Genomic DNA, 15,824 nt, shown 5'->3' on the forward strand with positions numbered 1-15,824 from the left:
ATTATTATAAATAGAATATATTATTAATTTATGTTCGTATATTTTATTGTCTCAAAATCAATATTAATTTAGAAACTAAATAAACCATCTCGTGCTCAAGCTACAAATATGTTTAGTAGCGGAAATATTATTCTTTATTTATGCATTATCTCAAACATATATATTTAAGACATTTTAGCCCTCGTGAGGAATTTGAACCACAAAACCGGCTATATTTATAAACAGTCGAACTCGTCCATGTTTAAGATCTTTGGTCACTGGACTTCCTGCTAACAATATCACTATCTGAAACTCAGGATGTTGCCTCTTTATAATATTTTCTACAGTGCTAGCTTGCATGAGATTTAGTTCTGGCCATGATTTTACTGAATCATACAAAAAAGAATGCATTAGGTAAAGACTAAAAGTATATTAACAAAGTAAGAACATAAGAAAATATTACCAAAAGATATACTTACGTACATACGCCATTTTAAAGTTGATATCTGTATGTTTACTTCGTTGTTGGTTGTGTAGCTCTATTTATAACCACTTAGGTTATTAGATAATCATGAAATTGAACATCTCGGGTATATATTCTTCCATTAAAAAGGTAAAAGGTTGTAACAAATAAAATAGAATATATATTTGTTTATATTATCTTAGTTCTTACTTTTGGCATCTAACAACGTGTAAATTTAATCTAATCTTAGTTCCATTCATTTTAATATTTCTATCATTTGAATTTTTCTTCAATTCATTATTTCAAAACCTCTAAGTAAATGGTTACAAATTTACCTTTATAATAACTAAATTATTATACTTGTGGTGAAGTTTTTAAACTCTAATTTGTTGCAATTTAATCCGTATACTATTTGTTTGGTAAGAATTTAGTACATAAACTTTAAAACATAACAATATAAATATTTTCTATAGTTTGAACGTTGTATTAATTTAGTCCCTATAGTAAAAAAAATTGTATTAGAAAAGCTACCAAGAGAATATTTTAAGTTAATGACTTTAATTTTAATTTTTCTCTTTTGGTGTAATAAAGATAAATGGAGAATTATTTTTATAATATTTTGTGGAAGTCATATAATTCCATATATATGCCTTACTATCCTTTGCTAAAAAGTAGCATTTCTTAGTTATTGCCCCCAAAACCGAACACAAGAGGTACTATCACTATTCTGTTAGTAATCAAAACTCTCCACAATCGTATGCTATTGTCCATTTTGAAAATAACCTCTAATCAGAACTCTCCACGATGGTATGATATTGTCCACTTTGAGCATAAGCTCTCATGACTCTACTTTGGGCTTCCACGAAGAGAAGTCATACCCATAGAAATTTATTCCTTATTTATAAACCCATGATTATTAGACTCACTCCCAATAATTCTCAACAATTCATAACTAATCAAATTTTGAATCTTATACATATAATCATAATCATGAGACTCCTTAAATAACATATTCATGTAAGGCACGACCTCATAGATCTATAAACTCACTTTTCAAGGCTTCAAATTACGAGAGCTAGGTAAACTCTAGGGTAAAAAGGTGCTATACAATTTTTTTAGTTATAAAACAGGCTAACAGTAGATATTTTAAAAGAAAATAGTGGGAAAATAGAAAAAATAGTCAAAAGTCAAAGTCAACCCGGGAGTATAGCCAAATTTAGACGCATTTTTAGTCAAATTTAGAAGCATTTATTTATCTGTATACTTAATGAAATATGATGAAAATAAATTTGTTGGAATGTTGGTACAAAACTATTCTACTTTAATGATGAACCTAATTGAGTCAAGTTACATAATAACAAGATATAAAAATGAGAAGAAAATAGGATAAAAATAATTTTTGAAAAAAGTAACGCATGAACTTGATTAAGCAGGCGACATGCATCAAGTAGGACGGGCGAATGCATCAGGCAACGACTAGGACACATGTTTAGCAAGGAGCGTGGAATGCATCGTGCCTAACGGGGATACTGGTCAATGTATGAAAAATCGAAGGGAAATTCATATGCAGTCAAGGGTAAAATGTGAGATATCGGGGTTGAATGTGCCAATCGAAAGCCCCACGTGTCGCTCCAAGAGCACAACTTATTCTGTTGAAGTGTGTGTGCACTCACACGTGACCGGCACACGTTGGTCACCATCCATTATAACCATCCAAGTGTACAAAGTATGTTATGAAAAATTATAAAAATGACCCTAGAATGAGGATTCAAAATGCATCTTAGTTTTAATGCTTTCCACTGTGCTAAAAATGAGGATGAGTATTGTGATCTGTGTTTTGGATGATTGATAGAAGTTATCTCCACGTTAAACTTGTATGAATGATTAGAATATGAATTATGTGTTTTAGTTGATTGATAGTTTTATCTTCCTAACAAACCATGCGTGAGTGAATTAAGTTAAGATTGAGGCACTAGAGCTAGAGCGGATTCATGTTGACCTAGGCCTATACATTTCCAATAGATTGAGCACCATAAGATCATGAGTGAGGATCAGAGGTCTAAACCTTAATGCTTCCCGAAATTAGATTATCCCTAATGAGTTAGTTTCGAGTGTCTTGAAAATGTGAGATGAGAATTAAACCGTCTAGACTCCCCTAAGAATCTAGTAAACTTCTATGACAAAGACAACAGAGAAAGCTTAAAAGGCCTAGTAGTAGTGTGAACAGTGTCACCGGAGGCTCCACCTCTCATCTCCTCCGGTACACCCTTTGGCTAGTAGTGATATGTGAAGTGGTAGGAGTACAGGAGCAATATCGTCGAGCTAGACCTAGGGTGGAAAGTGTAGCGTGTTGTTGTGATTAGATGCCTTTATCTTGTGGAAATGGCTAAGGATCTCTTGAACATGGCCTTTGTAAGGTAAACTCGTCTTGAGAGTACCCCCATACTCAGAGTGACTGTATCTCTTTGTCAGCGTTTACTAGTTAACCTTCCACAAATGATGTTAAGACATTGTGATGAGAGCCAACAACTAGGTTGCTTACTAAGGATTTTTATTTTCGCCCCATTCTACATCTCTTTTTTTAGGTGTTTGCTGACTATCGATTAAGGTGGGATAGCATTGGGGAGCTGCATAGTCACAAAATTGGTCGTCTTAAGGCATCAATTTAGTCTATGTATTAGGGCATTTTATTTTTTATTTGAAATTGTATCTCGAACTCATTCTCCATTTGTAACTCGAACAACATCGACTTGTACTGATTTCAAGTGGTGTTGTTTAATTTTAAATTTAGCAAAATTTTATCATATTTTATATTTTATTGTTTTTATTTTAATTGCTTTTGACTTTTCATTTTAGTATGAGATTCAAAACCTAGAAAACTGGGCTGTGACAGTGACGTTGTAGTCCTTATACTAGGTTTACCCTTACCAATGAGACAAGTTTATGATTAGAAGTTGCGCCCTAATCATCTCTATGTAATAGTAGGCAATCCATAGAATCATAACATACCCTAATCATGACTCTACGATCAATAAAATGTAAAAGAAAAGCTAAGGCTCACTAATTCGTCATGCAATACTCGATGACTCATAGAAAAGCTAAGGCCCACTAATTCATCATGCAATACTTGAGGACACATAAAAAAGCTAAGGCTCACTACTTCATCATGCATATACTTGGGGACACATTACATGATTCCAATCATATATTAGGGAATAATCAAGTTTTCCAATCTCCTAGCATGTTTCTAGGAGCACTTGGAGGCAATAAATCATCATCATGAATAATCATGATAAAGAAGTCATAAATATCATGCGAGAGTCCCAATATTGTCAACAGATTATTCAAAATCAAATTCTAATGACGGAAAGCCCTAAAACATGTCGTTGAGCTAAATCATATAAATATTCCAATTTATAGGCTTAGATCCATTTTCATGCTTAATTTGGTCCTAATATACAGTAAGACTCATTTATTCTTTACTAAGTAACCACACAGAATTTAGGAAGTAATACTTGTAGAATACATTTGGTTTTGTATGCATGCTAGAGCAAATTATCCTTAGGTGGTTAGATCTAATGATCTTCTGTAGATATGAAATTAAATATATATATCTGATAGACTTACTGTCTTAGTGAGATTTCATACTCGATGTTTGTATGCTTGTTGGACTATTTTACTACTGCTTTTATTTGTTCATACTATGTTGGCAGACGGGGGAATCTGTGTATCTGTGCTCCGGGTGTTGATGGATGTTATCGTCCCATTGAGCTTGTATGACTGTATGCATTGTTAATCATACATAAACTCCTATTGAATGATTGTGTGAACATATGATATGAATGATAAGCTGTAGTGTTGTGTTATGCCTCGGTTGTACTCTTGCAGGGATTGAGAAGGGTTTAGATAGGGGACCCTCTTGATGTTATGGTCAGTGGTGTCGTAAGGGACGCATAAAGGGAGGGACCCTTCAACCCTAATCTGTTATAGACTTAGAAATCTTGAATGAGTGAAATTTGAAGCCAGACCCCTAATTCAATAGTCTTAACTACCCTTGAGGCATAGAGAACCACGTTAGGACCCCGAGGTGTAGAGAGATGACCTTTTAGCCGACAATAGCTGGTAAATCGTTCGAATATACTCTACTTTCCTTCCTACTCCACTGTGGTACTGTAGCTAGGCGAGACGCTAGTTATGGAGGTGTTACTCTTCCCTTCCTACTTCGGTGTGGTACTGTTGAGCTAGGTGAGACACCAGTTAGGGAGGTGTTACTCAGTGGTAGATCGACTACTCTGCATAGAGATCCGTCTTATGGTAAGATGTTGATCACGTGGGGTGGGTCAAGGTCGCCTGCATGATGAGTCCGTCCTATGGAAGGATGTTGACCATGCGGTGACTAATTTGAGCTGGGTTGTATGAGGGGTACATGTATTTATGAGGGAGCACCTCATTGCCTGCATGATGAGTCCGTCCTATGGAAGGACGTTGACCATGCGGTCCTCAAACATTGCATGCCGCTTCAAAGGTTAAGTCCTTCTACCTCGAGTTGTGTACTAAGAGTTCTGAGACTCTAGGATCTAGAGCATAGTTGGTGGTTCTCTCCTAAGACTTGGATGCGATTAAGAGCCTACAAGTAGGTTGCTTACTGAGTATATTTTTATACTCACCTCGTTTTCCTTTTTTTTTTTTTTTTTTTAGGTATCAGTCTAGGTGGGGAGGGGTTCGAAAGCTACACTATCACAGAGAGGTGATGTTCCGAATCGTCAATCTGTTTTCACATTTGGAGTCTTTTGTATTTTCTTTCATAATTTTATTTTCCGTTTGTAATATTTGACTTTAATTTTGTATTTAACTTTGGTGTCGTTGACTCCTTTTTCTTACTTTAAATTTTATCGGATTTCAATCTTCCATTTTATCTTCTTTTTAATTTTATTTGTTTTCGCTTTTATTTATTTGTTTTTTTAGTCTCAATTCGATTTTCGAAGCCTTGAAAATCGGGTCATGACAGATTGGTATCAGAGTAGTCAGGTTTTAGATTTTGTAGACTTTTTTCTAGGATAGAGAGTCGTACACCTCTGTGACTGAGCTTAACGACATGCCTCGTCGCGACCAGGTATGCAGTCTAACCCTTTTTAGTAGGTTTTGATATGATGTAAGGCATGTGAACTTGATGTTTGTCTTCGGCTACGTGGTAGCTATAATTATGCCTTAGGGCGATAAATAATGAATGTTCACTCTATACGTCGATGCTATATTCGAGTTATTGTGAGGAGGCCGAGAGAGGTCATGTTATAGGTTACTAGCCTTAGGAAGACAGAGAGGTGATGCTGCAGAGCGCGAGACGTCCAAAGATGTACATGAGACTTTCTAAAGCCTAGTACGAGGTGAATTACCAAGGACCCAGCCTTCTGTGACCATAATTCTAGAGGTCAAGCATGTCTCCATGGAGAGCACGTAATAGGCCTAGACAATATAGAGTATGCCTTGGAGCAAACTACATAGTAGACCCAAACAATATTGTTCTTACAAGCAAGGGTGGTTGCTGTAGGAATTAAGCACCCCTCAAGCAATCTATTTTCACAAGTGAGTTTGGTTTAGTTGGAAGTCGAAAAATAAGATCCACCAACATTAAGAGTGAAGCTATGGAGGTCATGGCTTCAAGTTTGGTTGGAGTCTTCACGAGCTAAGTGTCAGTTATGGACTTCCGAAAGCATGATGTGCGCTTTACGCCACAAATGAGATATGGGGTGGATATTCCTATTGATGGATGACCTAATAGATAACAAATTGCTTTGGACCTTGGTAGAGAGGAACAAGTCCAAAAGCAGCACGTGGCTATCAGAACCATAAAACCGTGTTCTAACCTCTCCTTTGGTCAAGGCATGCATGCTCACAAGGTGGAGGACGTGGAACTTTCAAGGTAGTCCAGTAAATCTCAGGCTTGAGAAGAACAAGAAAAAATAGGCCAAGCTATGGCCATGCCTTTGCCGTCTGGATGGAGAAAGTCCAAATGGGCGTTAGTAAGAACCAACTCTTGTTTAGGTTATCTTGATTACAAAGAGTAGAACTCCAGTTTCACACACGAATGTAATGCCATACTTGTGAAGTATTCTCGAGTAGAGGTAGAACTTCCAAATCATTAAACACGGGATTAGAGAACTCATAAGTATGTAACTAGCCATTGTCATTTCCAACCCAAAGTAAAAAAGAGAACTCAAATCACTTGAAAAGCTTGGATCCTACCATGCCCATGCAGGGAGAAAATCAAAGGTCTTGTAGTTTTACTCGCACACAAACAAAGCAAGCCTTCACCTACAATACATGCTTGGCTTGGCTCATCGAGCCTTTGAGAAACCCTAGACACATCTGATTATGTCGTTAAAGGTTACCAAAAACTCACTTCAATGAGAGATAGTGCACTTATACTTACAATTGTACTCCAGGTTATAGGTTACATCAATAAACAAGATTCTTATTTTGACAAATAATATGGCACAATACATTTCTCCAAGCTCTTGTCTACCTACCTCAACTACAATAGGTGATGATGCGTTTAAAATTTTAAATAAAGTTATCACAATTTTGAAAGAGTCAAAATGAAATAGCATAATACATAGGCATAAAAGTTTCAAAAGAAAAACCTTCCCACGTGAGCATACTTACAAGACTTATACCATCTACAGTGAAATAGAACCTGCCAAAGAAGTTCCTTCTGGCTTGTCTCGTTCATAAAAGCATAAACAACACCAATGCTATCTTTGCCCAAACAATATTGCATAAAAGCACGTGATGTTAAATCTTTTGTATTGCAAGAGGGAAACCAGCCGTCTTCAACATACTAGTAACTACAATATAATATTATAAATATGACATATTTAGATTAATGATAGCAAGAAAGAGAGTGACAGTTGGAAGAAACTGTTGGGGTTTTGAGGTGAGACTCAATTCTTGAGAAGAAAAGCATTGCTTCCTTCAAAGGCTTGCTCAACTCATGGTCGTATTTGGTCAGCATCTCTCAACTCTTGGTCGTATTTGAAAAATGCATCTTCATTGACTATTCTACTCAATCAAAGGCATATAAATTATAAACCCTTTAGTGAAAAGATTTCAGTTAGGAGGGATGTAATATTTGATGAAAATGTGAGTTGAGATCGGTGTAAAGAATAGGAGGAGCAAGAGATTACCGTTGAAGTTTCTCTACATAAAGAGACAAAGGTCAACTCCAATGTATCTCCTTGTGCCTCCATTGCAACACAAAAATTTTCAAATTCATCATCTTCAGCATCACTAAACAGCAACTCTTCTCTTGAAGAATTTTCAGATGAGACACCTCCAAGGAAGTATAAATCTTTAGCTGACATATATGCATCATGTCAATTTGCTCTTACTGTTTCAGACCCTATGAGTTATGAAGAAGCAACTGAAAAAGAGGAGCGAAAGAAAGTCATGGTAGAAGAGATGTAGTCCATTGAGAAAAATGGAACATGGGATATGGTTGACTTACCCAACGAAATGTTCTAGTGGTTTGTTTATCAATTTGTTGAAGATTTACAAGAAGAGGTCTATGTAACACACCCACAGATATTCATAAAGAAAGACCAAGAAACAAAGGCATACAAACTGAGAAAGACATTATACCGATTAAAACAAACATACTTACTAAGGCATTGTCAAAAGAAAAGTTCTGCTACTTAAGACCATTACTTGACATCTGAAGCCTTGAATGAAGGGGAGTGTTGATATATGATTCAAACTGTTTAAAAATTTGACCAAGTTGTTAGTAGATTTGAATTTTTCCACGGTGGCGTAGGATTTACATAATTTACTATTCTGGTTAGTGTATAAGCGTATAAATATTGGAATTATGTAACTATTTAACAAAACAATAATAAACCATTTGCAGATTTGATCTATTTTATTTTTTTCTCTCTTTCAAAATTCCTTTTCCAAAGCATTGATGAGAACCTGCAATTCAGTGTCCTTCAAGGAGGCATGAGTTACATGCCTCTTTTTCTTGGACGATGCGGCGAAGGAGAGTTTGGATCAAGCCAGTTGACGAGGATGACGAGAAGATTAATCAGTAAGTCAGTATGGGTTGAAAGGGATTAAAATTAATTAGTAAGGGTTGAATTTTTTTACACTATATATTGTCGTCCCAAGAGCATATTTAAACACCATTCTCGAGTTGCCACTAGAGTAAAGAAGTCATAGTGAAAATCTCAGTAAGGTTGAAAGGGATTAAGATTAATCGGTTCTCCTTGTAAGTGGATTCAATGGCAAAAAGAGAATCATGTATAAAACATGAGCCTGCACAAAAAATAATGTTCTATGTTTTTCATAATTTGTTTATAGTTATTTCTTCAACTATTTAAATGTATTAAATATAATATTTTACCTACTTCCAAAAATTTCATAATTAGAAAAATTAATCACTCTTAAGCATTTGTATAGTTAAAACCCTATTCACCCGTTTATGCCAGACCTTCCAAAACTTCTTTCGCAGCCAGCATCTTCATTCCTTTTAACGCTCACATGTCCAAGTCTTGAAAAAGATTACAAAGCGCACATTCATAAGTTCTTCGAATTTGTGCCATATACTTGAATTTGGAGCACTCTCAACAACAGTAGCTATATTCATACACCCTCCAATAGTGTATAAAGTTCCAGATTTTGTGCTACATGCTACCACCATAGCACCCTTCACAATCTTCCACGAACTCTTTCCAAACACTGTTGCATAATCTTTGCTATCCAACTGACCAATAGAGATCAAGTTGTTCTTGAGACTAGAAATGTATGACATCCTTTAATGTCCACGGAGTTTTTATGCAAACATCCCATTTTTCTTCAATCTCCAAAGCTTTGTTGTTAGCAAGATACGCCTTCTCGAAATTTTCATACCTGAAATTCTGAAACAACTCTTTATTTAGTGACGAATAAAAAGATGCACCCAAATCCAAAATCTAAGATTCAATCGAATTGTCCACGCTGAGGATTAGAGCATCCCCAATGTTTTTTGCTGAATGTATAGAATAATCGTCATCCACTAATTTGTGATTCTGCTTTCTTTTTTATCTTGTATAATCTGTTCGAGAGTGACATTTTTCTCCACAACTCCAACATTTTACGTTTGGTTTGTTTTGGAGATTTTCCTCGGTTCCTTGATTTGATCGCCCATTGTCTTGGCCCTTCGATCAACATTGCCTGATGAATCTTCGATTTCCCGTTTGTGAATACTTTTGCTAAGAACTACATCTCAAATTTCATTGAACTTCAGTTTATCAGATCCTCATGAACTACTGATTGTGGCAACAACAATATCTCACTACTTGAGTAAAGATGACATCAAATCAATGCCTTAATTTCATTTTCGAAATTAATTTCCGCCGAACTCAGTTGACTTGTAATCAGACATTTGTAGATTGAACAGTCTTCGCATCAAATACACCTTGTTCGTAGCCGATAGTTTCTCGTTCATATTTGACAGCGCCTTTAACAGATCTGACATTGTTTTCTCCTTGATGATGTTGAACGTCACATTTTTGGACAACATCAATCAGATCAACCCTAAGGCCTGACGATCCTTGAGCTTTCACTGCTCTGTGGTCATGGTATCCGGCTTCGTTCCCAACAGGGATTCATGAAGATCTTAAAGGTACAAACAATTTTCAATTTACATCTTCTAGAAACTAAAATCAAACCCTGATAACTTTTCAATTTTAATTTTTGAACTTTCCATCTTCAGATTGTGGTGAATTTCGCCTAGCTCTAATACGAGTTGTTAGGACCGCTCAATAACCCACAAGATGAACACAAAGAACAGGAGAGAGAAAATTCAAGGAGAATTATTGGCTAAAGGTTGTATTGATGACTTCAAGTATATACACGATGAGAGAATATAGAGAATGAAGAAAAATACCTATTGTAATCACTGCATAATGGGCTATATATATATATATATAGGGTTTTAATTTACTAAATATAAATTATATAATCTACCCATTATATCTCTACTAAATCTTTCTCATATATATGTAAAATCTTTACTAAATATCTACGGAATATATATAAATAGGCATGCTCTGTTCCAGATTTTTTTTTTAAGAGAATAGATAATCTATCTTTTAACTTGTTTTGACACCCACAAATGGAGTGAAGTTATTTCTTGAAGTTATTTCTAGAAAAAATAAGAAAAAAATTTAAGAATTAAGTAAAAAAAAAGTAAGAATAAGAGAATGAGAGCGATACAGGTTTATCAGGCTCTAGAAGAATTTCAATATTAGACTCAACTCAAAGGTTAGTATATACTAATCTTATAACTAATTAGAATCTTTTTTAGTAAATCATGAATTTGTCTCTGACAGTGTTAGAATCTTTCCCTCAATCTATTTTTGGTTTTTGTTGTGGGACTTACTTCCTTGTTCCCTCCTCCCCTCTCTCGGTCGTATCGCTATTGGTAACGGAAGTTTTGGAGTTCAGTTCTAGCTTTAGTTTTAGTTCTCATTTTTATTTTTGTTCTTGTTCCAGTTTTCTTACTTGGGTTAAAGAGGGAAGTATGTCTATTTAGTCTTTAGTAGGTTAACTAAATGATTTTTTATTCTTTGTATTGGTCTAATAACTTTTTTTTTTTTTTTTTTTTTTTTTTTTTTTTTTTTTTTTTTTTNTTGAATTCACTCTGCCATTGCAACCATCAAATGACTCAATAAAATCAAAGTTGCATAGTTTATCCGTTTGAACACCTTCTCCCTTATTGTTGTAAAATTAATCCAAATTTAACCAGCCAAGTTGAACATGTCTTCAACCATGCAATGATTAAGGGAATATACACCTCAATCAACTTCACTCATTCTCTTGTTCCAGTTTAATTGTTGGCTCACTTACCCATAAAATCTTTCTAACATAGGAGATTTGAATCAAAAGTTACCGATATGTTTCATGTGATGAATATAGTTTGCTAGAAGCGATAAGCATGCCGTCTATATGCGTTTGTATTGCTTCTAGCCAGGGAAATTTTAACAAATATTTCGGGTTATTAAATAGATATTTTATAATGGATGTATGTTTTTTTTATAATATTTATTTTAATAATTTGAACCTTTTTCGATATCTATGAGGGTCCATTTTACTTATCAAAGAGCATGACATGATTAGTAACTATTACATGACTGTGGTCGGGTACACACTAGAGTACCTGATTCTAAAACATTCATGAGGCGCTAATCGAGGAGAAGAATGCTATAGTTTTCTCAGGGGTACTCAACTATGGTAGTTTATATGAGGCTATGTTTTATCCTATAGTCTTTTAGTGGTTATTTTTATGTCCTAATCCTGTACTTTTGAACTTTGGGTAAAATAATCGTATCCTATCTCAAACATATTATTGGACATATCGTACCGTAAGTATTATCATACAATTCACATATCAAATCATATTCATATCGATTCATAAACTATTCACACATCAATATATATGGCACGTGTAGAATCACGGAGCACATGTCAACATCAAATATAATCATGCCGATAGTAAGACTACTTAATTAGCTTAGATTGGTGTCAATAATTTATCCTTAATAAAAGTCGATTTTATCACGGGGCACGTATCAACATCAAATATAATCATGCCGATAGTAAGACCACTTAATTAGCTTAGATTAGTGTCACCAATTTGTCCTTAATAAAAGTCGATTTTGTCTTTTGTATCAAAGTCAACCTATATAAACTCGTGACATCAATCTCAAGTTCAATTCTCTTAATTTTACGACAGTCCATAGATTAGGTTTCATGCTAACCTTAGAAATTTTGCATGAATAGAATCTTAAAATATTATATATATATATATATATATAGTAATTGAGACGCACACTAAGTTTTATTATCAAAATAAAAATAATTAAATAATTATCATATGAATAAATCAATCGATCAAAAGCAAGAAGACAGAAAGACATAGTTTTATTGTATAAAAAATATGAATCAATTGTCACCCAAATATTATTCTAATAAAAAATAATAAAAAAAAAAGAAAAGTCCTAACCAGTGGTAAGTAATGTGTGGTGGGGTTAGATTTGAATGTGTGAGATATAATGAATCAAAACGACCTCGTCTTCTCTCCCACAAAAACTTTCAAAACACCGTCCGACCCGCCAGCCACCAACGTACATTCATCCTCCCCCACTTGCCTCCAACACACACTACTCACCAACCCATAACCCGACCCGACCCGATCAAACTCCTCCACCCACACCGCCTCCCCCCACCTCTTATCATACACAAACACCCTCTTATCCTCCGACCCGCACCCGATTAAACCCCCATTCCTCCACACCGATAACCCGACGAAGCTCCTCCCATTCACGTGCCCCTCGTACGTGCGCACCACACGTGCACCTCCACCCCCATCTCCCCCCTCCTCCGCCTTCCACATCTTCAAACTCCCATCCGTACTCGCAGACACTATGGTCCCCCCGTCCAGGAACTTCACATACGTCACCGTTTTCGCGTGCCCCTCAAACACCATAACCGCCTCCGTCATTTTCCGCCGGTCGTACCCATACGCTTTCCTGTCTGCACACCCGACTACCACCAACGCGCCGCCGTAGGGATTAAACTCCACGCAACAAACCGGACTCCGTACCATACTCGGCTGCACCACCGCCACACAATCCACACCGTCACAGCGCGTGTCCCACACTTGCACCGTACCATCATCCGACCCCGACGCGCCCACCATTGGTTCCACCGTAGAGTAATCCAAACTCCACACGCGCCGTCCGCCGTGTTCATCCCGTTCAAAAACCGGGACTTTCTTTTCAAGATCATACTCCATGACAACCCCATCATAGTCACCGGAGGCCAAGATCCGTCCGCCGGCACCAGGCTTCCACCGGAGACTACTGAGCTTGGCCGGAGTACAGATACAAAATTCAGAAGCACGAGTATGGTCCAACATAGCAACAGTACCGTCATTGGGCAAGAGATTAGAAAGAGAGTAGCCACGGATTTTTCTAGCGATTCCGGCAGTGGCGATGAGGGAATCAGAAGGGTCGAATTCGACGACGCCGAGAGTGTCGGAAACGGGGCCAATGAGGGAGGAGGAGGAGACGACGGAGGCGAGGGAGAAGGTCCATTCGCGACGGAGCGGCGGGGATTCATTTCCCATTCATAAGGTGTGGAGAAAGGAAAAGGAAATTGGGAGAGGATTTTGGGGGTTTGGGAAGTGGAAGAAATCTACGGCCGCCATTAAACCACCTCTTTTTTTTCAATCTAATTTAATTTGAAGAATTAGTGATGTGGATAAATGGCGTCGTCATCTTTCATTTCTTTTGGCTTCAATTGCACCGCTACTTTTATTTATTCTCTACTCTGAGGACTATGTTTTTAACTGTTTTTGCTCATTCAAGGAATCAAAATCTGACACATTTTTAATATCCACCATCCACCAATATCTTCTCAATTTTATATCAATCTCAATTTATTATTAAGTTTTTTAAAAAATACATTTTTACCCACCCTATTTTCATCCCTATTTTGATCCTCACTTTGCTCTCCACTTTCCAAAATACCTCGTGTTAATGGAGATACTATTTGTTACTTATAAATTTACGATCTTCCATTCAATTAACCAACCTGTCACTCACTCTTAATAATCCTCAACAATTTTTATTTAAATTTATAATTTTTTTATTATTTAATAATTCACCCATTTTTTAAAATTAAAAGTTAGAAATCTTAATTAAATTTTGAGAATAAATAAATATATGGTTTCTAACCAACATTTTACTTTTTATTAAAAATAAAAATTTGAGTAAATGACTTTCTAACCTCGTATTTGTGTATGTTTCCGCGCAAATCTCAGCAATCACTTGTTATGATTCTACATATTGATCGTTTTGAGAAATTTTTATAACAAATGAAGATATCTATTCATCACCTCTTCTCTAAACAAAAAAAGTGGGAGGAGTTTATGTCTCAAGAAATCACACGTAGAGATGTTGATAATACACATAGAGTTAATGATATTTCGTAATTGATTGATTGAGCAGCAGCTCAAAGACCACATGAAAAGGAATATTTATTATTGGATCCATATCCAAATATAAGAAGTCGAATGGGAGCAACACTTGAAATGACAATGCATAAAAAAAACACCCAAGAAATTACAGAATAGCTTACTAAAATTGATATGACTAAAATTGATATGACTGGTATGAATTTTTTTTTTAATTGATTGGGTGATATATTTTTGGTATAATAAAAAAATTGATATTATGTGATATCCAAAATGAAAAAGAAATTAATACCCTACTAAGGAAAAAAGTTAATGGGATGAAGGGGGAAAAAACTTTGAATAAAGCTACTTTGGTGAAAATTTAATACAATGTACTTTAATTGAAAATATTGTTAAATTACAATTTTTATTTTTTATTTTTTTAAATGTTATTTTATGTGTACAATCTTTTTTTTTAGCTAAATAATGACGTGGAAATTGGACAATGGTACGTGGAATATGTAGGATTAAAGAAATTGAATATTGATTAAAATTAACAAGATTTATAAATAAATAAAATAAAATCAGCATTTACGGTAAAAAAATGTTAGTTGCAGACGTTACTTTTTATTAATCAAGTTGTCTAAAGTTTTATTATGTCAAATTAATAAATACTTCATATCATTATTTAGTGGAGATAATAATGCCAATAATTCGAAAATGTGGTTGAAACTTTGCTTTAAAATTAAAAAAAAAAAAAAAAAAAAAAAAAAAAAAAAAAAAANAGTCTAGTCACGTGGCCCAGCCGTATAATGCCACATGTCAACCATTTTTATTTTACAAAATATTTAATAATTATAAATTTAGTTTTTTAATATTTTTGTGCCATTTTATTTTCTTTTATTATTTACATCATACCATTGGTAAATATTCAAGTTAAAAATAAAAATGTGAAAATAAAAACTTCCCCTAACTTAATGTTATAACATGTATAATTTGAATCCATACTCAGTGAATTAAACACTTCGTCCCACTTGACTCCTAGTGGTTAGGCTCACGTCTACCACTAGCAGATATTGTCCTCTTTAAGCTTTTCCTTAAGGTTTTTAAAATGCGTCTATTAGTGTAAGGTCTCCACACCCTTATAAAGATGTTTCGTTCTCCTCCCCAACCGATGTGGGATCCTCATATTTTTAATAAGCTTAATACAATGTTCTTACACTCTCGATAATTGACCATCACCTAAGTTCAACCCTAACAAGTTTACTTTCATCGACCACGTTCAAAGGATTTGAAAAATTGAATTTAAAAGTCGAAGTCCACCACTAGCATATACTGTTCTCACTAGGTTTTTTCTTTCAAGCTTTTCTTTAAGGTGTTTAAAATGTGTCT

At 35.2% G+C, this 15,824-nt stretch overlaps 1 protein-coding gene and 1 long non-coding RNA gene across 2 annotated transcripts; both read right to left on the reverse strand.

Annotated features, from left to right (window-relative positions):
* Positions 1–92: 92 nt before the first annotated feature.
* Positions 93–502, reverse strand: LOC111811537. Its single transcript, XR_002817557.1, has 2 exons — positions 459–502; positions 93–365 (listed from the first exon to the last, which is right to left on the reverse strand). It is a non-coding gene; the product is annotated as an uncharacterized LOC111811537 (long non-coding RNA).
* Positions 503–12,458: 11,956 nt separating this feature from the next.
* Positions 12,459–13,800, reverse strand: LOC111811521 (WD repeat-containing protein RUP2-like). Its single transcript, XM_023698412.1, has one exon. The coding sequence runs from the start codon at positions 13,602–13,604 to the stop codon at positions 12,534–12,536; it is 1,071 nt and encodes a 356-aa protein (XP_023554180.1). The 5' UTR covers positions 13,605–13,800; the 3' UTR covers positions 12,459–12,533.
* Between the last annotated feature and the right edge of the window lie 2,024 nt (positions 13,801–15,824).

This window comes from Cucurbita pepo, chromosome LG15 (genome assembly GCF_002806865.2).
Source record: "Cucurbita pepo subsp. pepo cultivar mu-cu-16 chromosome LG15, ASM280686v2, whole genome shotgun sequence".
NCBI classification, from domain to species: domain Eukaryota; kingdom Viridiplantae; phylum Streptophyta; class Magnoliopsida; order Cucurbitales; family Cucurbitaceae; genus Cucurbita; species Cucurbita pepo.

Excerpts from the sequence above, each read along its gene's own strand:
- LOC111811521 (XM_023698412.1), bottom strand. The coding sequence starts at position 13,604 with ATGGGAAATGAATCCCCGCCGCTCCGTCGCGAATGGACCTTCTCCCTC.